At 41.8% G+C, this 27,184-nt stretch overlaps 1 protein-coding gene across 1 annotated transcript in view; it reads right to left on the bottom strand.

Annotated features, from left to right (window-relative positions):
* The window catches only part of CRYBG1 (crystallin beta-gamma domain containing 1), a 52,270-nt gene extending 25,442 nt beyond the window's left edge, over positions 1-26,828 (bottom strand). The window contains exons 1-7 of the mRNA XM_039237395.1: positions 25,834-26,828; positions 18,274-20,620; positions 14,657-14,704; positions 14,453-14,571; positions 12,654-12,819; positions 9,151-9,290; positions 2,103-2,229 (exon numbers count right to left, since the gene is read on the bottom strand). Coding sequence (XP_039093326.1) covers positions 2,103-2,229; positions 9,151-9,290; positions 12,654-12,819; positions 14,453-14,571; positions 14,657-14,704; positions 18,274-20,620; positions 25,834-26,522 — 3,636 coding nt within the window. The 5' untranslated portion in view covers positions 26,523-26,828. The remainder of the gene's footprint in view (positions 1-2,102; positions 2,230-9,150; positions 9,291-12,653; positions 12,820-14,452; positions 14,572-14,656; positions 14,705-18,273; positions 20,621-25,833) is intronic.
* Between the last annotated feature and the right edge of the window lie 356 nt (positions 26,829-27,184).

Raw genomic sequence — 27,184 nt, 5'->3', positions numbered from 1 at the left:
AGAGAGAGAGGGAGAGAGAGGGTGAGAGAGGGAGAGAGAGAGAATCCCAAGCAGGGATCCTGCACTGTGAATGCAGAGCCTGATGCAGGGCTTGAATTCACAAACCATGAGATCATGACCTGAGCCCAAGTCAGACACTTAACCGACTAAGCCACCCAGACACTCCTAGGACATCATTATAAAAAGAATTCTTTTTTAATGTTTATTTATTTTTGAGAGAGAGACAGACAGACAGAGCACAAGTAGAGGAGGGGCAGAGAGAGAGGGAGTCACAGAATTCGAAGCAGGCTCCAGGCTCTGAGCCTGATGCAGGGCTCAGACTCACGAACCATGAGATCATGACCTGAGCCAAAGTTGGAGCTTAATGGACTGAACCACCCAGGCACCCCTAGGACAGCTTTTTTAAAAGTGCAGCGAAAGATGCTCAAATGCACCAAATAAACTGCAATTATAAAGGAATGTTGCTGATTTTATCACTAAACCCGAATGCAGTAAGTAGTCCCCAGTTATCTACATTTTCACTTTCCACAGTTTGATATCCTCAGTCAGTCAAGGTCTAGAAGCAGATGATCTTCTTCCTGACATACTGTGTCACAATGCCACCTATATCACTCACCTCACTTCATCTCATCCATCAAACAGGCACTGTATCATTGAGCCTGATCACCAGAAGTGTGATCATAGTACAGTAAGATATTTTGAGAGAGAGCCCACACTCACATAACCTTTGTTGCAGTATATTACCACACTTGTTCTATTTTATTATTATTTACTGCTAATAATATTAAATTAGTTACTGTGTCTAATTTATAAGTTATCATTGATATTTAGATTATAAACTATATGTATAACTTATATAAATTATAATTTACAAGTTAAACTTCACCATACACATATAGGAAAAAGACATAGTTTATATAGGGTCTGGTACTATCCATGGCTTCAGGCATCCACCAGGGAGGGGTCTTGAAAGGTATCCCCTGTGGATAAGGGGGGAGGGGGAGAATGCTGTAAACATTCTCTTCAAAAGTATCTTTTTCCAATGCCATAAACTTGACAGTTTTGTAAATGCTTTAAAACAGGCTTCAAAGCCTGTGACAACTGTTTCACAAAACTAAACTTTGTTCTTTGAAAGTGAATCTTACAAATCATTTATAATGAAAAAGCACTTATAATGCAAATGAGTTTTGCATTAAGACCAACAAACATGAGGTAATTAAACCACAGGCTTTGGCAGGAGAGGTAAAATTAAGATAAAAATGATCTTCATGGCTTCCTAATTTGCTTCAAACTGACTCTAGAAGATGACCACAAAGTTCAGCTTCAAAAACATGTTCGTAACAAGAGCCCCCACTCCCACGGGTAGTCGGTGAGTGCCCACTAGCAACGCAGCACCCACCATATCCCACATGGGGGGGCAAGACAGGTGCAGCCTGGATCCTCGAAAGGTGTAGGGTCTAGCAGATGAGACCAAAAGAACAAGTCAAATATAAGGGGGAGAGGAGGCAGCACAGGCTCCTTTCTAAGGCAGATGCTTTGGAGGACAAGGTTCAGACATCCAGCCCCGGGGCCCCAAATTGCCACCAAGCCTAGCCTCTGGTGGCTACAACAGGCTCTGCTCTCCCCCAGCTCCCGCCCTGGCTCATGCAGAGCATCCTCTGACATCTCCATCAGACGCAGTCCTGCTTGGTTGTTAAGACCCAACTTGATTTAGCACAAAGCTCTCCTATTTATCCCCTTTCTCTGTCACGTCACCCACAAGTTGGATTTCATCTGTCCTTCCTGTTTATCCACAAAGGTTTAGTTCTTCACTTTCTTCACTTCTGAAACCTACCCTGGGTTGAAGCCTTGTACGCACGCCTGTAGCTCTGCATGGCTAAGAATACCTTGAAGGCAAAGAACATGGGCTTATCCACATTTTTTTCATCTATAGCAACCAACCAGCAGGTTATCCTATTATTTCTTTTTAGCAATAGGTTCCCTCTACTACAGATTTGCGCTTTTAGAAGTCTGTTTATTGCTTCAAAGTCACAGCCTATGAAGTATCAATGTCAGGCTGACAAAGAATCACGAACTCCAAGAACATTTTGTTGGATTTTTACCATTTTCAGAGGCCGCATGGATCCAATGTACGCTTCTTCTGTATCCCAGAAGGATAAGTCAGGGTATTCGCCAGGTTCCAGGATAAAAGGCACACCCTGAAATCCAGGCTCTTCATAAATCAGCCACCTGAACAAGTACCAAGGAAGAAAAGAGAGGACTCGTCATTTATTTCAGTGGCACACAGGACCCCAGTGAGAAGAAAGGAAAAGAACGGGACGATGTGTGTCTGGACCATGTACAGTTCCACTCAGATAGGAGAGCAATGTTAGATTCAAGGAGGAGTAGGCCATTATATGCGCCCCTTCTTGATCTTTTACCGGTCTCTTGGTGGTTTTGTCCACTTACTTTAATTTATATTATGAATTTCTTCAGTGCAGGTCTGTCTCTATCACTTCAAGTAATAAAAGCAGTGATTTTATAGCACTATATATATTTGGGGGGGTGCTATATGGGAAACCCAAGCTTTGTTTTAAAAGGCAACACGTCTAGGTGCCTGAGTGGCTCAGTCGGTTAAACGTCCGACCTCAGTTCAGGTCATGATCTCACGGTCTGGTCCATGAGTTCAAACCCTGTGTTGGGCTCTGTGCTGACAGCTCAGAGCCTAGAGCCTCCTTAGGATTTTGTGTCTCCCTCTCTCTCTGCTCCTCCCCTGCTAACACTTGGTCTCAGTCTCTCAAAAATAAATAAATGTTAAAAAATTAAAAAAAAATAAAAAAATAAACGGCAATATCTCATTTATAACCAAAGAATCAGATGTTCCACCGACGCATTTGTCACAGTGCTCAAAACTAACAGCAGGTAACATCTACCTAGAGTTTACAAGCAATGCCACCTGGAACATCATCCAATCCGTATAACGATGCTATGAGGAAGGAACACTCCTGTCTCCATTTTACAGATGAGGTGAAGTAAAGTGTCCAGAGCCATTCAGCTACAAGTACCAGATGCAGGGTTGATCCAAACCAGGCTCCTAGTCATTTTTTGGTAGCAATTTTTCTCATTCCAGAAAGTGCACATAATTTATGCTTTCTACAATGACTCAGGATCATTTCTGTGAGCAGGACAGTGCACATTGGTACCCTGAGGGCTCTGAAGGCCTGTAAGGCTGTTTGTTCCCAGGCCCAAAAGCTTTTTGAGTTCTTGAATCTGATTTTTATGGCTTTTCGATACCACACCCTCTTATCAGGCTTGTCAGCTGTCACTTCTACTGCGGTCAGGGAACCAGTGCAGCCCCACCCTCCCCTAATGTGCTAGGAACCAGGAAACCAGAAAACCATGCCTGTTAGAACTGCCCCTAAAGACTGTGCAGCCTTATCACTTGCTTAGTCCCTGGGAGGGTTCTAGGAAGATGAGGTTGTAGAGAAGTAACTTTTACATAAGAGAGTAATAGACCCCCTTCTACACAAATACAGAATTCTTGGTGATCACTAATCCTCTCCTAATCTTTGTTAGTCTCACTAACAGAGTCCTGGATGGGATATTCTACGTACTCCAGAACACCGTACCAAGAAGAGAATGGCTGTAAATAAAATCTTTTACCAGCAAAATGGGCCCGATTCACCCCCTTTGCTTTCTTTTGGCCCAAGGCACATTTTAGATGATGGGTTTTGTTAAAGATTCCCTTGGATAAATTAGTAACTTCTCTAGACTCACTAATTATACAGGGCTTTACAATCAAAACCCTATTGAAGATCTGTCAACACACACACACACACACACACACGCACGCACGCACGCACGTTGACAGACTTAGCAGTGCATGCGTGAAGATGAAAATTAATCCATATTGTTAGAAGTCAGGATAGTAGTTATACTGGGGGTAAGGGGACTTCAGAAGTACCGGTGATGTTCTATTTCTTGATCTATGGGATTTTTTTTTTTACACGGTGTTTATACTTTGAAAATTCACTCAGGTTATTCACTTACAATTTCTTGGGGACTTTTTTGTACAAAAATTGTTACAATAAAAAATAAAGTGGAAAAAAGCCTTTTCTTTTAAAAAAAAAAATAGCACTGCAAGGACCCTAACCCTTAAGAAAACAGAGGCTAAGACTGGGGTCTTTTAAAGCTCCCTACATTTGAAGCATGACAAGTAAGGATGCATTACGTATTTTTTAGATGTCAAACCTTGCCCACACATACCACACACTGATTTTAAGCCCTAACTAAATAATGGTGGTTCATCAGAAATGGTGCTATTTAGTATTTAGGCTAATGAGCCAAGGGCATTGAAGTCAGACTCCTCCCAAGTGAATTGGGGCAATTTTCTGTAAACTCTATGGATGGATGGCTCAACAAGTGATGGTGAGATCCTGAAATACTGCTGACCATGGTCCCCCTTTCATGAAGTCGTTCCTTCTGTAGATGGAGTTGAGGGATTTTATTCATTTGATACTAAACATTTCACTTTTCTTGAAGCATGTGATTTATAGAAAGAGGGTAATTTTGGGTAAAGGGGAATTTGTCAAAAAATATGGAAAACAAACGGATACACTTAAAAAAACTTCCTCAGTGAGCACGAAGGGCCTGTTGAGAAACTCAAACCCACACTTATGAATGTTGGGCAGACTTTAAAATCTGAAAACTCATACACTCATACATGATTCATTTTTCCTAAATTCTATTCCAACAAGATACATTATTCATGAGGCCATCAGGAGAAGGGGAAACTATCTTCAGGCAGTGTCAGTGTTATTTCAGTTTCTAAAGGCACTCTTATTTTCCCATGCACTTAGGTAATGAGCTTTTATCTACATTATAAACAAATAGTATAACTATAAAGTATGACCGTTTTTAAAAAAAATAAACATTATGTCAACAATATCCATTTGTATGTTTACAATGGCTATGTATGTATTGATTAAAAACATGTGTGTAATTATTCCTTTAGAAATGCCCTTAAAAAAAGAAAATACCCTTTCACCACACAAGAAAAATTAGTCTTTTTGGGGTACCTGGGTGCCTCAGTCGGTTGAGCATCTGACTTTGGCTCAGGTCATGATCTCGCCGTTCATGGGTTTGAACCCTGCATCAGGCTCTGTGCTGACAGCTTGGAGCCTGCTTCAGATTCTGTATCTCCCTCTCTCTCTTCCCTTCCCCTGCTCAGACACTGTCTCTCTCTCTCTCTTAAAAATAAACAAACATTAGAAAAAAATTTTTTAATTAAAAAAAATTGGTCTTCTCTTGCTCACCTGTTCTTTTTTTTTTTTTTTTTAAGTTTATTTAATTTGAGAATGAGAGAGAGAGAAAAATATTAAGCAGGCTCCATGCTCAGGGTGAGCTTGACACAGGGCTTGATTCCATGAACTGTCCTAAGTCTTATTCTCCAGACATAGCTACATATGAATGTTGGCTATTTACAGAAACCAACTGGAAACTCAAAAGATTATATATGAATGTGCTGAATTTGAGATTATTCTAAAGAGGGTGAGCAATGGCTCTTAAAGAGGAAAATGTCCCTTTACAGGGTAGAGTTGTAGCAGGCACCCATCTAACCAGACAAACTCGGCATCGTTCATGGGAAGCTGGGTAGCATATGCCCCCTTTTGTGAGGCAACATGCAGATGTGGCACCACCTAGCTGAAGGATCCTTTCCTAATCTGCATCTGACCATACCTCTAGACTCAACCCCTACTGTACAGAAAACTCAGGCAGTACAGCGCAAGTTAAATGCTATGAGGAAACACTCAGAGACAAAACTAGATTGTGGCATATTGTCTATGACAGTGGACCTAAAATACTGCAGGGACTGATGCTACAGGGTAAAATTGTAAAATGAGGGTATGAGAAAAACACAAAATTCCAGAGTGAGCTTATGTGTGTGGTGGAGTCAGGTGGGTGCCATGCAGTGCTAGGGACGGCAGGTGGGCATCATGCTAAGTGGGTGGTGGGCACACAGGGATCAGCCTTAGTACCAGGCTTCATAATTCACACATACACATCTTCTGTATGCAGCAAATATTTCATAATAAAATTCATCAAAATGTATCTGGCTATTAAAAACTGTGCCGTGACTTCAGAATACCAGCATTTTAGTGCCTGTTATGCTAAAAATTATTCCTAACCTTGAGGAAATGACTAAAGCCAGTCTTCCTGAGTTAAACAATAATTGTGGAACACATGCTCTTTATGCTCCTGATAAAGTTCTGAAATTCTGTTTTTATTAGAAATATACCTCCCCAAAAGAAATGTAACCCCCACCAAGAAGATATACTCTCACCTCTGGGAGATGGGCACTAGCATTAGCCAGGTATTAAAACAAAGGTTTAAAAAAAATTATACTCAGCAGAATCTGAAATAAGAGTTTAAAAAGTATTCATTTTCCCAAATAAGAATTTGACAAGCAATACCCTCATTTTGTGTAGGCGTAGAAGAGTTTAACTCACGGTAAACAGGGTCTGGAATAAATCTCCTAATGGAATCTAAAGTCCCTCAAAAGCAAAGACTTCTCTTATACTAGCTCAGGGGACTGATGCATCAATAGAAGCAAAATGAGCTTAGGTACTTATTATCAGTTGAATTCTCCCAACCCATCAAGACTCCCCTTGGAGATCTGTAAAAGTACTAATGACCTGTTCCAAAGCCAGACAACCAAGTTCAATGACCCCAACTTTGAACTGACATCCAAAAGAGCTTTCTATTATGCTAACGGCAACAGAAAAGAACACCCAGAAAAAAGAGGTCTGTCGCCACACAGCCATCATAAACTGGATGCTACAGCCGGTTTGGGACTCCCCACTGTGAGACAAGTTAAACCTACTGTAAAGCAGGAGACATTACTTAGATGTCACTCGTTATGCTCCAACAGAGCCCAAGCCTGAGTCCTGAAAACGTCCAGACTAGAGATTAAAATACTACGGCAGACGCCTGTTTCATTCTTCTCTAAGGAAAGTGGTAGTTCTCAATTTAACATTAATACTTTGAGAAAAAAAGATATACAGATCTCTTTGATATAAAAAAAAATTAAAGGCAGCAAGAGATGAAGACCTTTTCTTTTGTTTAGCTTCCTCCTTTTCTTCCCAATAACTAAATATAAACATGCCCGGGGCTCAGGTGGCTTCTCTATTCCCTTTGAGATCTATCCAGTGCATGAATGAAGTACCTTCTCCGTGCTGAGGACTCCTGAATTTCTATCTCCAGCCTCCCTTTGGAACCCCAGTTCCCCATATCCAGTCACCTTCCTGTCCTCTTACTTGAATGTACTGTTGGCATGACCAACTTCACCTTTCTACAAATGAACTCATGGTTTCTCCATCCCAATAAATGCTGGAGTCTCAAACCCTAGATATTTCTCAGCCCTTCACACCCCACAAACAATCTGTCCATAAATGCTGACAGTTCTACAACAAAAATGTATCCAGAATCTGACACTTCTCACCAGCAGTAAGCCACCAAAACCTCTTGCCTATATAATTGCAATTGCCTCCTAAGTGGTTTTTGTTTCCACTCTTGTCTCTTTTTATTTTTTTCATTTGAGAGAGACCAAAAGAGAGAGCTCCAGTGCATGCACAAGAGGGGTAGGGGCAGAGACAGAAGGAGAGAAAGAATCTTAAGCAGGCTCTGCACTGAGTGCAGAGCCCGACACAGAACTTGAGCTAAAATCGAGAGTCGGATGCTTAACTGACTGAGCCACACAAGCACCCCAACGCTCTTGCGTCTTTACAGTCTATTTTCTACAGAGTAGCTAGAGTGAGCTTTCTAAAGCACAAGTTAAATGAAAATGATCACCCTTGTCACCTAGAGTAATCTAAAATCCCTCCCAAGACCAGATATGACATGAGGCCTCTCCCATCCCAGTCCTCCTAGCTCATTCTTCTCCAGCCACCTTAACCTCCTCAGTAGTTCCCCAAACACACCCAGCAGGGCTCTGAAACAGCTTCCTGCCTGGGACACACCCCCAGAGCCTCCCCCATCATACATCTCCAGGGTTGACTCCCTCACTTCCTTAAAATGTCACCAGAGACCTTTCCTGACCATCTTCTAAAACACCATTACCAATGTTCCTCTGATTCATGTTTCTTACGGTATTTTCTATCTGACACATTACACAGGTATTGTCTTTTGCATATGCCATTGACAAAAACTTTTGAGTCTTATATATATATATATATATACATGAATATAAATTATATATATTATGAACAGAAAACATATATAAAAATAAAATCTTAAAAGGAGGAGATTTTAAATGAAACATACAGCACCTGGATGTCTCAGTCAGTTAAGGTCTGACTCTTAATTTCAGCTCAGGTCATGGGCTCACAGACTGTGGGTTCAAGCCCCATGTCAGGCTCTGCACTGACATTATGAAGCCTGCTTGGGATTCTCTCTTTCCCTCTCTCTCTGCCTCTCCCCTGCTGGCTTTCTTTTTCTCTCTCAAAAATAAAATAAAAGAACATCAAAATGAATGAATGAAATATAAAGAAGCTTCAGCGTGTTTTCCTTGCATCTCAGTAGAGGTCTTTCCCATGCCCTGGGCTGTTGGCTCCGCTTCAGAGACTACGATACTCAGGACTGCCGGCTGTACTTTCTGTCCTAATTCCCCACACGTGAGGTATTCCTCACATCCTTCAAAACACTCTTGTAGTTTCCTGCAATTTGTGAAACCAACCTCTTAGGGGCTCTGGGCAGCATTGTGTGCAAATGTTCAAGGAAGTAAAGTACCATGTGTGCTGGCCTCCATCTCTCCTGAAACATCAGGAACACATGCTTTGAATTACCTCCTCTGAATTACCATGAAAGTAAAAATCTGTTACTCAGCTCAGAATGAATCAGGTTCCTCTGTGATAAGGAAATCCCAACGTTAAAAACGCAGTTTTTTCCTCCCCGGCACTTCCTCCAAGAAATTGTTATTGTTTAGAAGAGAACTGAATCATAGTAACACAGGTACAAAAAAAAAAAAATCAGAATTTTATGTGCCTTCTGAAAAAAAACCCTTTTAGTCAATCATTACTTAACAAGACACCAAATCAGAGAGTAACAAGTCTTTCCAGGAGTACACTCACAAAAAAAGCTTCATTAAAATTGCATTTGAAATAAAATACTTACGTGCCCCAATGTACTTTAATGGAACAAGTCTTCTGCATGATACCAAACCCCTGCATCTCTTCAGTGTCATCAAAGTAGGAATTTAGGAGTCCTAACCCTTCTGGTTCAGTAAATAAGTCAATCTGACTAACTCTGTAATCCTGAAGGAAGAAAAAAATATATACATATATAATACTTACATTGTGTACTTAACTCTACAATAAGTTCATCATTCTTTTTTAGTAATTAAAATAAACTTTAAATATACACATACATTTCAGAGAGCACCTGCCATTCATCCCTTCTGTGTTTTCACCCATGACTTAATATGTGATCTTTTGGGGCAGCCATATTGCTTTAGCCATATACCTCAGCATTACATTCAAGCAAAGATCCCCATAAATGTTCTGGAACATATTTATTTCTCTCATCCTCAGTGAAAACAATGCTTGGCTTTCTTGGGTGACAGCAGTTTTAGTTGCTCTCCTCAGAAGTGACCATCCAAGTCCAGAGGTTCTATAGTTGACAGAGGGGCTGCATTTGGAGCCTTCCTGAACTGCTGTTTTGTGCCTAAGAACAAACCCCCTATGGTAACTCTCCTTGACTATGACCAAAGCTCTATGATGTTGGTTTGGTCTAAGTTGTTAAAGCAAAGGTACACATTTATGACTGTGGTCAATGTTCCATGTCCTGCCCAGCAAACACACTTCAAAAGGCCTCTCCTGGCTGAGTGCCTAAGTGCTAATCAAACATTTATTGAACTCTAATCTTGTTGAGCTAGCTGAACTGAGTTACAGAAGAAATGACACTTAGGTTGGTTCAGGGGAGGCTCTCTTAAACATTACCAAAAGGAACAAATTTAATGAACTAAAAAGGTGACACTGTTAAATATATAGTGACTTATGTTCATGTTTTAAGCAACCACAATCTGTAAAAAAAAAAAAAAAAAAAAATCATAACGTATCAGGAGTCATAAGCGTCCTACCCTTTAACATGACACCATTCAGAAAAATTCACCCTAATTAAATAAATCTGAAATTCGGAAATTATTAAATGCACAAAAATGTTCATACAGCATTATTTAAAATAGTAAAAAACTAAAAACAACCAAGTTCCACAGAAAGAAGGTAAAATAAATGATGGTACATCATTTCATGGAAACCTCAAACCATGTAGCAAGTCACATGAAAAGCATTAAGTTGGTTCTTACCAGGCAAAACGGGAGGTGCCTCTTTACCAACATGCTTCACTGCCCATACCCTCCCCTTCCTGAGAGCACCTGAACCCCCTCACCCAACAGATTCTGACACTGCTGCACCTCACTGGGAGATGACACCAAAGGGAGTGTGATCTTCAGGAAAATGATATGGAGAGAGAAAAAGGATTGACAACCACAGTTTTAAGTGAAAAAAGGAAAACAGCATTGTACCTGTATCATGATTATAACTACAGAAAATGGAATATGGCCAAGATGGAGCAGAGAATTTAGACCAAGAGAGAATATTTCACGATAGTGGGGTTGGGGTGATAGATTGGAACATTGCTTTATTACCAATATTATTTGAACAATAAATAAAAATTGTAGGTGAATTATCCCATTGGCTGTAACATTTTTTTTTTTAATTTTTAAAATATTTCTTTTTGAGAGAGAGACAGGGTATGAGCGGGGGAGGAGCAGAGAAAGAGGAAGACAAAGAATCCGAAGTAGGCTCCAGGCTCTCAGTTGTCAGCACAGAGCCCAATGAGGGGATGAAACTCACAGACTGTGAGATCATGACCTAAGCAGAAATCAGACAGGTCAACCGACTGAGCCACCCAGGCACCCCTGACTATAACATTTTAAAATGGGGTTCCTCAAATCAGGAGACTATAGATGCTGGCGAGGATGTGGAGAGATGGGCACCCTCCTACACTGTTGGTGGGAATGTAAAATGGTGCAGCCCCTCTGGAAAACAGTATGGAGGTTCCTCAAAAAATTAACAATAGAACTCCCCTATGACCCAGTAGTAGCACTGCTAGGAATTTACCCAAGGGATACAGGAGTACTGATGCATGGGGCACATGTACCCCAATGTTCATAGCAGCACTCTCAACAATAGCCAAAACATGGAAAGAGCCTAAGTGTCCATCAGCTGATGAATGGATCAAGAAGATGTGGTATATTTATACAATGGAATACTACATGGCAATGAGAAAGAATGAAATCTGGCCATTTGTAGTAACATGGATGGAACTTGAAGGTGTTATGCTGAGCAAATAAGTCAGGCAGAGGAACTTAATGGAGGACCATGAGGGAGAAGAAGGGGAAAAATAGTTGGGGAGAGGGAGAGAGGCAAACCATGAGAGACTCTTGAATGCTGGGAACTGAGGGCTGATGGGGGTGGGGGAGAGGGGAAGGGGGGTGATGGGCATGGAGGAGGGCACTTGTGGGGATGAGCACTGGGTGTTATATGGAAACCAACTTGATGATAAACTATTTAAGAAAATAAATAAATAAAATAAAATAAAATGGGGTTCCTCAATGTCTTCTTTAAGGTTTATCACACTATGTACTTAAAACTATTAAAAGACAAATCAGAATTCCAATGATCATTCAAGTCACTCAGAAATGTTGACTAAGAAACCAGTGATATTTTCCTGTGCCAAAAGCTGTTACTCATTCTTACTCATTCTCATTTTATAACATTCCTTATCTCCCTACTGCACCCCAACGCCCATCTCTGTTACAAAAATGGGGTTTTAATTTTCTACTTGGAAGATACCATTAATCACATTTTTATTTTTATTTTTTTTTATTTTATTTTTTTTTTAAATGTTTTATTTATTTCTAGGAGAGAGAGAGAAACAGCGTGAGCAGGGGAGGGTCAGAGAGAGAGAGGGAGTGACAGACTCTGAAACAGGCTCCAGGCTCTGAGCTGGCAGTCAGCACAGAGCCCGACGCGGGGCTCGAACCCACGAACCACGAGATCATGACCTAAGCGAAAGTCGGACGCTTAACCGACTAAGCCACCCAGGCGCCCCAATTAATCACATTTTTAAAAGGTAAAGAATGATCAAATTCCAAGAGGCACAAAGATAGACAGATACAACTTCCTCACCAACAGATAAGGAACCAAGACATTTTACCCAGCCCCTAAAGTGACCTCAAGTACCTACTGTTCTTAAACCCACATGAACCCCAGAGTTGAATTACCAACTGAATTATTTGGAGATTATTTATTTTTCCAAAATAGAATTCCTATAAGCCACTCAAAGTAATCAGAACTCACAGAGCAACCGGGGCACCTGGGTGGCTCACTCTGGTCATGATCTCACAGTTAGTGAGTTCAAGCCCTGTGTTGAACTCTGTGCTGATAGCTCAGAGCCTGGAGCCTGCTTCAGATTCTGTATCTCCTTCTCTTCTGCTCCTCCCCCACTCACGCTCTGTCTCTATCTCTCAAAAATGAATAAATGTTAAAATAAATAAATAAATAGACAGATAAATATTGGCTGAATCAGTGGATTCTGGTCTTCCCATAACCTACCTGGACCACATGTCTGAGTGAACCAATTGCCACAGGTTTAGCCGACTCGGTTTCCTCGTTTCCTTCCAAAATATCTTCTACACACCAGAGACCAGAAAGTTCCAATTCTCCTTCTTCTAAGGGAATGGAGTGCCCTTCAAAATTTGGTTTCTCATACAAAATCCAACTAAGAATAAAACACAGCAAAACTATTAGCTAGTCTTGGTGAGGGAGGTTTTGATAACTCAGATATTCTAGCTAATAGCCTCTCCCCCCATTCCCCCTCTTCTCTCCCTCTCCTTCTCTTTTCTTCTCTCTCTCATAATATATACTGTGACCAATTATCATATATACTTTGTGCAACTGTCCGCCAGTTAAAATGTATAAACTCTCCCTAAAACTAAACTTGTTGGGCATAATTAAGCCTCTGATAATCCAAAAACTGTATCAGGATCTAAAAAATCTTTTGACTATCAATACAAACACTGTAGAGGCACCAATGTTCTATAGAATTGTCAGTTAGCAAACAGGTGTAAATGGGAACACATCAGATAAATCAACTTTTCTTATAATGATTTTTTCTCCTTCTACATGTAGAAGATACTCCTCTTAGAGGGATATTTTAAAGCCATATCAATAGATATGTTGATACAAAGTACTATATGCGTGTTAACGGAAACCATTTTTAAACTATCCTTCCTGGGCACCTGGGTGGCTCAGTTGGTTAAGCGTCTGACTTCGGCTCAGGTCATGATCTCATGGTTCATGGGTTTGAGCCCCGCTCGAGCTGACAGCTCAGAGCCCGGAGACTGTTTCAGATTCTGCGTCTTCCTCTCTCTCTCTGACCCTCCCCTGCTCACGCTGTCTCTCTCTGTCTCAGAAATAAATAAAACATTAAATAAATAAAAAAATAAACTATCCTTCTGAACAACAAACATCCAAACACTAAATAAAATCTCACGTTGCTATAGGACAGTGCTGCTCTTAGATGCTTATACTTTTAGAAAGCCAACAAAAGTTAAAAAAAAAAAAAAGATCACTATCCTACTTAAAACAAAATTTATCTTTATTTTTAGTTGTCAAATTTAAGACCAAAGCTAATTGGATTTTTGCAATGAATAAATTGAATATATAGAAAAATACTAAGACACCTAAAACCTAATAGGAAGATGTCTTTGCATATTTGATCAAAGAGAAAACAAAAAGCGTACTAATTTTTTAGACCACAACTGTCTAAAGCCCAACCATATTTCAAACTAGTTTATAGATAGGTACCAAAGATTAAGTATTTATGCCAGAGAAGTGATTTATGAAAAATGTCTTTTCTTAATTTAACTTCCTGTGTATTTCCTAGAAGCCATCAAGCTGGTAAATAATTTTTTCATCAGTTCCTTTAATCAAAACCACATTTTGCTAAGAAGTTGAAAAATAAATTTTAGGTTAGTTTTCCAAAATGTCTTTTCTTATAGCATATTTAATATTCTACCAACAGGACTACTGCAATTCTTACCAACGTCACTGAAAAGTCACAAATCAGAAGTGTTAGTGTGGACTCAGATGTGCACTAGTCCCAGGCAGTGTGCTATGGGGATATACGGGAAAAGAAAGCTGTACGTAAAAAGGCACGGCCTCTATAAATCAGAAATGTGGTTAAAAACCGTAATTTCTTACATATGAATTTCTTTCACTACCAAGACTAGTATTTTCTGAGCTTTACATTGCTAAAGGCATAATTTTAAATAAGTACTGAAGACCAAAAAGGTAATTAAAAATGTAAAACACAAACCCTCTACATCAGTAACCCAAAATGCCCTTCTTACCATCCTCTGACGACCTTGACGACTACCACCGGGGAGAGGCTCCAAGAGCTACAATCCTTGATGTCACCAAAAACTTCAATGCACTCCTCAGAGACATCTGGCTCCCTGTAGATCACTACCTACAGGAAAAGGAGAGTGGCCACACAGGATTGAACGTTATCAGACTAAAGTAAAATCTAGACTAGAAACGGAACATCATCTTACCTTTCCAGGTCGGGGATTGATTTTATTAGGAACACTTCCTCTAAGTGTCTGTAATCAGATGAACAAAAACACAAGAAATTAAACTTTGTGTAGCGGTTCTCAGAGTTTCTCCACCCATGATCCTTTAAGTAAAATCATATCTTTGCCTCACAATTTATCAGTTTTGAGATAATCCACCTTGATCTGTCCCAAAGCTGTATTAAAGCACTCTTTGAGTCTACATTATTAAATTAAGAGATCTTTTTCTCCTCTAACTGAACGTGCCATTTCAATTTCTCATTTAAATGCTTAGAATATTTCTACCAATCTAGAAAATTCAGGGCCCAAGATCCAGACCTTATATCAGTCCACGGAATAATAATTCAGCTAAGAAATAATTCAAACAATCTCTGTATAATTTCAAGAGAAATTATAAAGTATTAATCATGTATCTAGAAGAAGCTGCATCAATAAGCTGCAAGTGCTTATATACATACCTTTTCTGAATCTATAAATACTATCTTTTCACAGTAACATCTTATCACATAACAAGTATCTGTCTACATAAAAGGGGGGTTATGGTATACACCACAAAGTATATTACACAGAGTATACTTAATCCTCCCTTTTTGATGGACAAAATACATTTTTTATGGCTCTCAGTCATTTTCTTTTTTTTCTTTTTTTATTTATTTCTAGGAGAGAGAGAGAGACAGTGTGAGCAGGGGAGGGTCAGAGAGAGAGGGAGATACAGACTCTGAAACAGTCTCCAGGCTCTGAGCTGGCAGTCAGCACAGAGCCCGACGCGGGGCTCGAACCCACGAACCGCGAGATCATGACCTAAGAGAAAGTCAGATGCTTAACCGACTAAGCCACCCAGGCACCCCAACTCTCAGTCATTTTCAAGACCATCTGACAAGACCAGTAAAACCAGAAGTGCATAATAAAAATAGTAATTACACATGAAAAAATATTATAAAACATGAACTACTTTCAATGCTGACCAGGATGCTTATTGTAAGGACTGCCTTTGATCTGATCACTCTTTCACCATGGCATAGGAGAGCATGCCAAAGACCACAAGAAGGCCTTGGGAGAGCATTATTAGAAATCAAAATGGCACACACACACACACACACACACACACACACACACACACACAAACACACACACACACACAAACACACATGAAGTAGATAACCTGAAGAAAAGACCTGCAATCTAAAACAAAATTCAGGTAAGACAATAAAGACAGAATAGTTATAGAGTAAACAAAGCCCAAGACCTAGGGAAAAACAAAAAATAAAAAATTTTAATCATAAAAAGACCTAGAGAAAGTATACAGCACTTTGTTTGCTTCTCCTTTTTGCTAGATTTGGCATGATTTTTCAAGAGATTCCAAAGGGAAACTGTATGCTGTTGTCAGATTCACCAGACTGCTGTCAAATAAGAGAAGTGATTGAAGAATGATTAAAAAGCGAAAATAAAGCTGGAATGAATGGGAGTAGACCAGTGGAAATTTTGTACTTCAGAGAAATACTTAAAAATTTTACGATGTCTGAGTGCTATGCGCTGATTCAGTTTTGTCTGTTTATAGCAGTGGTTCTCAAAGCATGGTCCTGGGACCCGTGTAGGACCCCCAAGAACTTTTCAGGAAGTCATTGAGATCATGAGTCATGAGATCAAAAGTGTTCTCATAATAAGAAGGGGGGATTTTTCTTTTTCAGTTTCTTTCTCTTACAAGAGCATAGTAGTATTTTCCAGATGGTCCAGGACATGTGATGGCATAATTGCTAATAGAAGGTGCCTGTGTGTACTTATGACTTAAACTTTTCTTAGTGTTAATTTCTTTTATATATATATATATATATATATATATATAAATAATTTATTGTCAATTTGGCTAACATACAGTGTGCCCTGGGTTTTGGGGGTAGATTCTCATGATTCACTGTCCACACACAACACCCAGTGCTCATCCCAACAAATGCCCTCTTCAATGCCCATCACTCATTTTCCCCTCTCCCCTATGCAACCCCCATCAACCCTCAAGTTGTTCTCTGTATTTAAGAGTCTCTTATGATTTGCCTCCCTCATCTGTTTGAAACTATTTTTTCCCCTTCCCTTCCTCTATGGTCTTCTGTTAAGTTTCTCAACTTCCACATATGAGTGAAAACAGGATTATCTCTCTTTCTCTTATTTCACTTAGCATAATACCCTCCCGTTCCATCCACATTGATGCAAATGGCAGGATTTAATTTCTAATATAATAAATTCCAGTAAGCATAACTCATATCAACAAAAGCTCTTTGGAGTCCTTAATAATTTATTTTTTTAATTTTTTTAATTAAAAAATGTGTATTTATTTTTGAGAGAGACAGATGGAGCATGAGCAGGGGAGAGGCAGAGAGAGAGGGAGACACAGAATCCGAAGCAGACTCCAGCCTCTGAGCTGTCAGCACAGAGCCCGACGTAGGCCTCGAACCCACAGACGGCAAGATCATGACCTGAGCTGAAGTTGATCGCTTAACTGACTGAGCCACCCAAATGCCCTTGAGGTCCTCAATGATTTTTAAATAGGAAAGTGTCCTAAGACCAAAAAGTTTGAAAATTTTTGAAAGGAGGGACCTGAACATCTATGGGACATCCAACCATATATTCTGAAAGAGCTTCCAAAAGTATATTCTATGACAGGCCACCCAGCAAACAGAAATATGCTGTACTCCCTGTAAGACGAGGAAGGGGGCAAAGGATCAGGATTAACTGGCTGCCTGATGGTCTACAATGTGCCAAATAGCCTAGTTCACAGGGCGGGCAGCGGGAACACAGAGGTCCAGTTTCAGGGCTAGCACAGCTGCCTTCTAAAACTTACATTCTGCCTTCCTCGCTCATGGTCTTCCCTCTACTTGGGTATTAAGCTAGGTAACAGAAAGAAACATTTGCACCAAAAACTCAGTAAATAAAACAACTTCTGGAAATCAGGTAAAAGTAGATGGAGGAATCACAATCGTTCCTCAAAATCCTATTTTGCTGCCCTCTCTGTCATATTAAAGGAAAGATGCAAGGCAGACCAAAATTTTTTATGCCTCCACAGCTTTGTAGGAAGAAATGTGTCCTTGGTGAAACTTGAAAATAAAGAGAAATTACTTCCTGGATTACATGGGATAATCATGTATTGCTACTTACGGGAAGAAAGAGTGAATCTTACATCGCAAGAGAAGGAAGAAGATTTCTTGGTGGGGCTTTTCTCAATAAATGAGACAGCTTTACAAATCTTCAAAATTCTAAGTACAGCACTGAACATTGTTATGCAGAACCAGGTAAGAGAGAACATCTTGCCTGTCTCTGAACTCTCATGGTACCTTACCTATACCTTTCAGAATACACATAAATTCATTAGCCTTAAAATATTTATGGCTCATTTTCCCTGCTACAGTACTAATACCTTGAGGTCAGAATCCAAGTACCCTCTTCTTGGTCCCTAGCAGTCTCTGTACACATAGGTTTTCAATGTGATAAATGAATAGAAAACTCTCATTCACATGCATACACATTTAAAAGAACATGAATTGCTCATCATCCCTCTCTCCTCTCATTTTATAAACACCCCCAATAAATAGTAATATGTTGCTACTTACGGTTGGATCTGATAATGACATTGCAGAAAAAGACAGGCTTGGGTCAAACCGGCCAGATTTGAAAAGACCCATGAAGTCTGTGTCGCTATTTCCATAGTTTGGCAAGTTCGACTTAAGAACACTTTCAACATGATTAGCCTTTTCCAGATCATTGCTGTTCTTCAGTTTAGAAAATTCAGAAATTTTCATTTCTGGAAAGTGTTGATTGCCTCGTGAGCCCAGATCTTCTTTGGCTTCCTCTTTCTGCAGGTATTTCTCCATGTAGCCTGGACTTTTTAAATCCGAAGGAGATGGATTTGCCGTGTTGAAGTTGAAGACCTTTAAGCTGTTGGGTGGAAGGTTTAGCTGTTCTTTGTCTGAACCGCAGGGTGGGGCACCCTCAGCCCCGGGCAGCAATGGCAAAGACTGAGAAAGAGAACTGTTCTGAGAAGCACCAAAAGATGTGGTCATAGTACTGACTGATGTCACAGAGGGAGAAAAGATTTTGTCATGTGGTAAAGAAGATAACATGCTTGAGAAGAGTGCACTTTTTTCTAGCCTAGATCTCTTAACCCCCCCATTTGTAACCTCTTTATTCTCTTTGTCATTGGCTTCTGGAGCCTTCAGAGGTTCGTCTTTCCCATTAGTGTGAACGTGCAAGGACTTGAAGAGTATACTCTGCTCAGTGGACGTACGCTTGGGCCTCAGTTTGGATTTTGTGTCAAGGTTCTGCATCAACTGTAAGGCCGGTGACATTTCTGGCTGGCTTTCCTTTTTCTTCCCCAAACCAAAGGTAAACACATTGGGATCTAACACTTTTTCCAAATTGTCCTCGTGAATGGGAGGCATGACAAAATGAGGGGCAGGAGAGTTTGGCACCCTGGACTTCTTTTTCTTCTGAGGCACACAGACTGCGCTGTCCATCTTTTTGATAATTTCAGTGAATTTTTCCATATCGGAAGAAGAATCAAATACACTATCATCACTACCAGCAGAAACGTTCAAAAGGCTGACAGGGCTGTCCTGGCCATTCACAACATTCTGATGTGGCCTTTGAGGAGTTTCTGAATGATTTCTGTCCCCAGAGGAGCTGACGGGGCTGGATTCAGCCTTCAGGGGTTTTCTGTCACCCTGACTCTGAGCCTGGAGAGGCAGAGTTTTCTCTGATTCTGGCAGCATAACTTGTGGGCCAGATTTTGCTGCGTGTTCCTCTTTGCAGTGAATGTGTTTGGGTGATGTGCTCTCATTGCCCAGAACTTCCTCTTTCTGGGGAGCAGAGCTTACAACAGAAACCACTTCAAGTTCATCATTGTGACAACTTGGAAACTGTGCTTCTCTAACTTCAGAGATCTCTGAGAGGACCTGGGGGCCTACATCCTGGGTATTTTCCATGGGGAGCACAAAGGATCGGACCTGGACAAGGACCTTGGACGGACCCTCAGCGCCCATGGCTCCCGGGCTGTGCTCTGTGGACAAAATAGGGCTTGCTTCTCCCCCCTCACTTCCTCCTCCTGCAAGTTTGGAGGGGGGCACTTTCTCATCATTCTTTTGTGACACAGGCAGAACACATTCATTATGGTTTTCTGACACTTCTAGATCAGTGCATGGAAAACTGCTTGTGGGAGCTTCAACACATGTGTCTTTGGGTGCAGGCTGTGAAAGAGAAGGCCTGTTAGATGACTCAGCTGGGGGTTGTGAGTCAGAAAACGTATCCTGGGGCTTTGGTCCGGCTGTTGGAGGTGAATCTTTCGTATCAAGAACGGCGGGAGTGACTTGTGCTGGATCAGTCATATTTTCAAGTACAAGTCTTTTGCTGTCTGTAGGCTTTGAGTCATCCTCTCCTAAGGGCTTGTGGTCCTTAACGGGAATCGGAGCAGTAACCGCTGCTTCAGAAGGGCAGCCAGCATCTGTTTGTACATCTGCTCTATCACCCTGGTTAAGCGGAGAACCAAGAGGTTGATCCCCAGCGGGCTCACCTTCCGTTCCTCCTGTGTGGGGGCTCCTGGCTGCTGGTACAATCTCCTCTTCAGTAACTCTGGATTCTGCAGAGGTTTCCTTCACCAGCATACCATTCTGGTGACTACTTGGCATTACTTTCTTTTCAGATTGCTCCATTTCCTTGGCTTTTTTGGCTAAATTCAGCTTTGCCCTCCCAACAAATGTTTTATTAGAAGCAGGAGTGTTCCTTGCGCTTCGAATGTCAGCATGTCTTGGACTACTGTTTGCCCGTTTGTTTTCAAACAGGGAGATTTTGTTGGCAGTGTTTCCTTTATGAACTGGCTGGCTAAATGGATTATGCTCATTTCCCAAACTGTCAGGATTCTTAGGGGTTTTAAGATTTAGTTCCACATGTTTGGGCTTGGCAGGGCTGCAAAAATAAAGCAGGAAGATTAAGTTAATTTGGCCTAGTTTTAAAAAGTGAACATAACAATTTATTACAAAACATTTATTATGAAAAACGAACATCTTTCTGGTATATAACACTTATTTTTTCATAATACTTTTTCTCTTAATGTTTTTGAGAGAGAGAAAGAGAGAACATGAGTGTGGGAGGAGCAGAGAGGGAGACACAGAATCTGAAGCAGGCTCCAGGCTCTGAGCTGTCAACACAGAACCCGATGGGGGGCTCGAACTCACAGACCGCAAGATCATGACCTGAGCCAAAGTTGGACGCTTAACCAACTGAGCCACCCAGGCACCCCTCATGATACTATTTTTAAACAATCCTAAAGACACTATCACCTGTTTCTTTCTTTTTTTTTTTTTTTACGTTTATTTTTGAGAGACACAGGTGAGTAGAGGGAGAGGGAGAGGGAGAGGGGGAGAGCGAGAATCCCAAGGAGGCTCTGCACTGTCGGCACAGAGCCCAACGCGGGGCTTGAACTCACGAACCATGAGATCACAACCTGAGCCAAAACCAAGCATGAGAGACTTAACCAACTGAGCCACACAGGCAACTCACACTATCAATTATTTTTAATGGGATGTTTTGCTTCTCTATGATTTAGCTAAGAAAGTCGAGAGGTAGGAAGTTAGCAAATTTAGCAAGTGCCTAGTATGTGAGCACAGTGCTCAACAGTAGAGTCCGAGGACATCTTAGGGCCTGAAGAACTTTAGAATGAATTTAAATATTTAACGTACTCCCTTATTTTAAATACGTAAATGACTTCCTCAAACATCAATTGAATATTTTCATTTCACCAAAACTTTTTAAACATTATTTCAAAAAGCTAAATTATAAAAATATTCATTATTTACTTCTTTGGATATTTTATTCCCTTTATCTTCCTTTATATAACTTTATTCTGATGGTATAAGTATGTTCACTACAGAATGTTTGGAAAATATAAAAATGAAAAATCACTCATAATCCTACCACTCAAACTCCCTGTTAACATTTTAGTTATAATTCAGAATCTGTATGCATAGTAAAATACTTTTAACAGAATTGGGATTATTCTGTTCACAGTTTCAGATCTCATTTTTCAGAAAAAGATTAATTTTATATTTCACATTTTTTAAGTTACTAAAAATTTGAAGTTTTTCATAATGTCTGCATAAAAGTTTCATCATATGGATGTACATAATTTACTTTCAATTACTCAATTGTTGGTTTTGTCATCATTTTTTGGGCACAGGGAGTCTCCCCTCACTCTACAAACTATTACATTTCCTGGTTTTAATTACCCTCTCATGGAAATCAAAAATCTTTGAATGTACACACTGCTTTCTTTCTGAGAAACAACATGTTCTCTGTATGACATTAGCCAGCTCTGGTCCTGGCTCTCACACTAATTATCTGTGTGAGCTTGCTCAAGTAAACCCTCTGGAAAAAACAAATGAACTAGATAGTTTAGAACAGAGTGCTTCCCCACACCCCACAGTACCCAAGTTGTGGCTGAAGGAATTCTTGGAGTTTTCTTTAATTACTACAGTGGGGACCACAGAGACTTAGGAAAGGGGCTGCTGGCCAGCCTCACTCCTTTCAACCAGAATCATTTCTACTTATCTGGTTCATATAGCACTTTTATATCAGCTTTCCCAGAAAAGTGGACTCCAAAGTTAGAAACAAAAAAAGGTCTAAACCACAGGTCTAGTGGTTTATAAAGTGAAGAGAGAAGAACCACTATCACTAACACACTTGAGAAACACTATGCTTGCCTAATGTACAATTTTATACATTCTCTTTTAAGACGAGGAAATTAAAGCCTAGAGAAGGTAAGGATTTTGCTAGAAGTCACACAGCTAGTGAGGGACAGGGGTCATAATTTGAAACCAGGTATTCTGGTTTCAGATGCCAAGCTCCTGACTACTCAACTCCTGCTTCCCCAGACCTCAGGGACCAAATCTGGTCCTTTCTAGCTTTACATATTTGAGAAGTTAATGAATTATCACGAGATCTATAAAATTAAGCAATCATACTTTGGAGGTCACCTTGATAATGGGGATACAAAGTAGAGAAGCACTGAAATCTCATGGTGCCCCCATATGGATTTACTGGCCTTCAGGAAGGAGGAGCCTTTTGAAGAAACAGGCAGTATGGCTTTGGGCAAGATCCCTTAACCTTTGGGACAAAATGAGAAGACTGTGTGGCTCAATCAGTTAAGCATTGGACATTTGATTTTGGCTCAGGTCATAATCTCAGGTTTGTGGGATCCAGCCTCACATCAGGCTCTGTGCTGACAAAGCGGAGTCTGCTTGGGATTCTCTGACTCCCTCTCTCTCTGCCCTTCCCCACTCCCTCTCAAAAATAAACAAATAAACATTTAAAAAAATGAGAAGACTTGAGAAGTCCTTCTAAAATATGCCATTAAGAATTTGGGCTTTATTTTTAGGACTTTTATTTAAATACTAAATTTGTTATATTCTCATAGGCAGTGCTTTCCCCTATATCTCCATAAGATAGCTAGGCTTCCTCATGGAGAGCCCAAATCTTAAATTTAAAGGAAAATTAACTTATAAGCACTGTCTTGAAGATTAAATTCTAAAGCCAGTGGATTAGAAATGGAGAGCTTACAGAAGCCACCAGTTAATGAAGGAGGTTCGCATACTAGGAAATATACATTTAAAAATTCTCACTAATCAGCTCAAGAACAGTCAAACTTCAAAGTACTGATGTAAATGGAAAATGCTGCAGGTTAACCAACAAATCATCTTAAGGACAGGAAACACATCTACACATTAAAGATTTACACCAAGATCAAAATATATTTTACAACCAAACTTTCTGTGCTATTAAATTCTGCTACCAAGAGTCACTACAATTAACCTAGCTCAAACTGATTAAAAGGAAGGCTTCTGTAATTCACGTTGTAATGCCTTTATTATAATGTGAGAGGAGAAAATAATCTGCTGTCTAAAAAGCCGTGGCTAGCAGAAGAAAATTCTCCTTATTCTAAACATATCATTATTAAGAATCTAAACATTTACCACTTTATTTTAAATTTTTTTATTTATTATTTCTAGGAGAGAGAAAGAGAGAGACGGCGTGAACAGGGGAGGGTCAGAGAGAGGGAGTCACAGACTGAAACAGGCTCCGGGCTCTGAGCTGGCACTCAGCACAGAGCCCGACGCGGGGCCGAACCCAGGAACCGCGAGATCATGACCTAAGCGAAAGTCGGATGCTTAACCGACTAAGCCACCCAAGGGCCCCTAAATGTTTACCACTTGATAGAGACTTCAAGATGTAAATTTTCTAAAAACATCAAGAAACATGCTGCTGCATAGTCATTTTTCAGAGAATATAAAATAATCTTAATACTTCAGGTGCAAATTGTTTTTAAAAATAATCTGAGTAACATCTCTTCTTGAAATACAATCAGAGGGAAAAAAACTGAAAAAAAAAATCCTTCAAAGAGAAAAAAAAACTAGAAGGAATTAATTTCCCATTTCAATAGTTTGCCAATCCATCAAGAGCAAGGCCCTGTGGAAATCACAATTAAATGAGCCAAATGCCTGGCAAAGGGAAAGTTTTAGGTAGAAAATAATCAGCGTGGAGAAAAAGACATTTGGTTTAGTTCTTGTACAGTAAACAGCACTTGAAGAGTTTCATTATAAGACCGCTTCCCAGGTTTGTTTACTCCTTAGCAGTGTTACATTTCTGGTTTTTCCACTGGTGTTTTCTGATTGGAAGACCTGTAAGGCGTCCTTAAACAGCTACATACACCACACAGGTTTCCCTAAGGCTCACACTCAGGAGGTCTGAATGTCAGTCTCAATGGCCTTCTACAAATAATGGGCATCATTCACTCTGGTTATTTCTCTGACACAGCTGTAACAGAATAAATAGCTGACTTTATCAAAGGTCTCCAGGGTGGCAGCTGGTGAGGTCGCTCGGATTACTCATTAAGCAGGTTGTCCCTCAAGTGTTTACCAAACAGACTTCCTACTCTAAAGCTTATGTATCCAAGAATTCAAATAGAATGAAACCCATTCCGTTTATGAATCAAAATGCTGTGAAATCACCAGTTCTTTTAATAAATGTGCAAAGGTAGGAAACACTTGAGCAGTTTAGATGCTCATTTTTCATGGGTGCGAATGGGGAGGTGAGGAAGTGAGGGTATGGCAAGGGGAGATTCTTGAGTTTTACAGAGAGCCCTCCCTACTCCATCCACCTATACAAATCACATTTAGCATCAAGGCAGAAGCAGCCCATCTCCAAAAAGCCAACAGTGCTTTCTTCCTGCTTTACACCTCCCCAGCCTTTACAGCGGGTACCCCGCTTAGCAGTTCCAACAGCTAGAAGCTCCATGAGTTGCAACAGCTCATATAGATATTTATCTGTGTCTTGCCCTGCCAGAGAGGGCCAGAAACTTCTCAAGGGCAATATTCTGAATCATAGTGTCAGTTTTCCCCCATAGTTCCTGACACGATACCATGCACAGAAGGTACTCAATAAATATTTGGGGGAAAAACAAACAATGAATTTAACAGCAGGTAGCCAATCTGGTTTGAGCTTGATCCTTCCAATGTGTCATTTTAACAAAGTATCCCAGTAAGAACATTGTCCTTTCTTCATTTCGATAACTAAGAATTACTTTTCAACCTGGGGTCAAAAATACCTCTCAACAATCGAATATTCAAAGAGGAATTAGGGGAAAAAAATTTTTTTAAGCTGCACTAAGTTCCAGAAACAGTTATGTGAATTATCTTAAACTCACACATGTCAAAGCTACTGGGTCATAGTGAACATAAGAGTGTTTGTTCCATGCTTTCAAATTCATTGCATAGGCGTCAAGAATGCCCTATCCAGGAATGCTGGTGTATATTTTGAATAAAGATTTAGCTCCCGTCAGGCCAAGCAGTCCTTCAATTATTTCTCTAAACATCCAGCCGCAAGAGATTTTTACATTCATTCCACTTAAATCTTCTACCAGAACAGTTAATGGACAACCCAGGAGGCTCCCAAAGTGCCATCTTAAACTGCATTAACTAGCCCGTCACTTCTTTTCAACACAGAGGGGGAAATTCAGTGCACAGAGAGTTCTTCCCCAAAGGCAAAGACCCTGAGCCTCCCAGAAACACCACTCAGCACATGTGCCGAGACCCACACCCACCAGACCCCAATCCGCGGCTACTTACAGGGTCACTTTAGTGGTCACCGTCGACCTGCCCACACCGAAGTGGTTCCTGGGCTTCAAGCCCTCGGCGTCAGAACCACCGGCCGATCTGCCCAGCTCTTTGCTTCGACTTCCTTCTCCACGGCCGTCGAAGTGGTTGGAGAGAAGGCCCCTCTTGTGCTCGGGCTTGATCTCCGGCAGCAGCGAGCTGCTCTTGACCGTGAGCTCGCGGGGGATGACCCGGGCCGCCTCCTCCCCGGGGTCGCCCGCGGCACCCTTGGCGGCGGGGTCGGACGCCGGCGCCCTCTTGGGGGGGGCCTCCTTGGCGGGAGCCCGCGGGCCGCCGGCAGGCGAGGTGGGCGCGGCCTCGGGGACCCGGCTCCTGCCCCTCCTCTTGGTGGGGGACGAGGCGGGCGGCGGCTGCTTGCCCCGCTCCAACTCCCCGCGGAGCTGCGCTCTGGACCCGGGGCTGGGCTTGGACTCCGCGCTCGCCGCAGAGGCAACGCCCCCGTCGGGGGCCGCCCGCGGAGATTTCACTTTCTTTTCCGCCGGGCCGTTCTCGGTGGCCGCGTCTGGCGCCACCTCGTAGTCGAACACCGCGTCGTCCCTGCCCGCGCTGTCGGGCAGCGCCGCGTCGGCGCCGGGGGAGTCGGCGGACTTCTGCGACCTTCTCCGCCGACCGGACCTGCGGCCGCCGGACCTCTTCTCCATGTCGTCGGGATCGCCGAAATCTTCTGCCGCCGGCGTAATCGCAACCGGCTCGTCCACCTGGGCCACCTCAGTCTTGCTCAAGTAGATGTCCAAAGTTAGCACTTTGGCTGGGTGCGCTCGCCGGGCCGGCAATGTCGTCCTCGGGTCTCGGGTCTCGACTTCGCCGTCTGCCGGCGCGGAGCCAGCGCGGTCCCCTTCGCCCTCGGCCGGAGGGTCACCTGGAGGGGCAGAGGCGTCCTCGGCGGGGCGGCTGCACGTGTCCCGGGGCTCCAGAGAGTCCGCGCCGGCACACACACGGGGGGCTCTGTCAGCGGCCTCCCCTAGTCCACCTCCGGGCCTCTCCGCGGTGGGGGCCCCCGGCACACCCCTCGCACCCTGGGCTGCCTCCCCCGGACTGCGGGCCAGCGTCTCTGCGTTCTCTCGCCTGGAGGAATTCTCCAGTGAGGAATGCGGCTGCTTGGCAGCGGCAGTGGCACCTGGGAAGGACTCTCCCTCTGCCTCCAGAGGTTCTAATTGGAGTGAATCATTTTCATGGCTCTGCTGCACAGCCGCCGCCGCCGCCTGGCAGCTCTTGCAGGGTGACAGCTGGGCGTCAGGGGGGGCTACCTGCACACAGGTGTCCGAGCGCTCCTCCGACCCCTGGGGCTTCTGCGGGGAGCCCT

The sequence above is a fragment of the Hyaena hyaena genome, unplaced genomic scaffold (assembly GCF_003009895.1).
Source record: "Hyaena hyaena isolate Hyena2069 unplaced genomic scaffold, ASM300989v1 scaffold_123, whole genome shotgun sequence".
NCBI classification, from domain to species: Eukaryota; Metazoa; Chordata; class Mammalia; order Carnivora; family Hyaenidae; genus Hyaena; species Hyaena hyaena.
The sequence above is the reverse complement of the archived record's forward strand: the minus strand, read 5'-3'. Positions and strand labels throughout refer to the sequence as shown.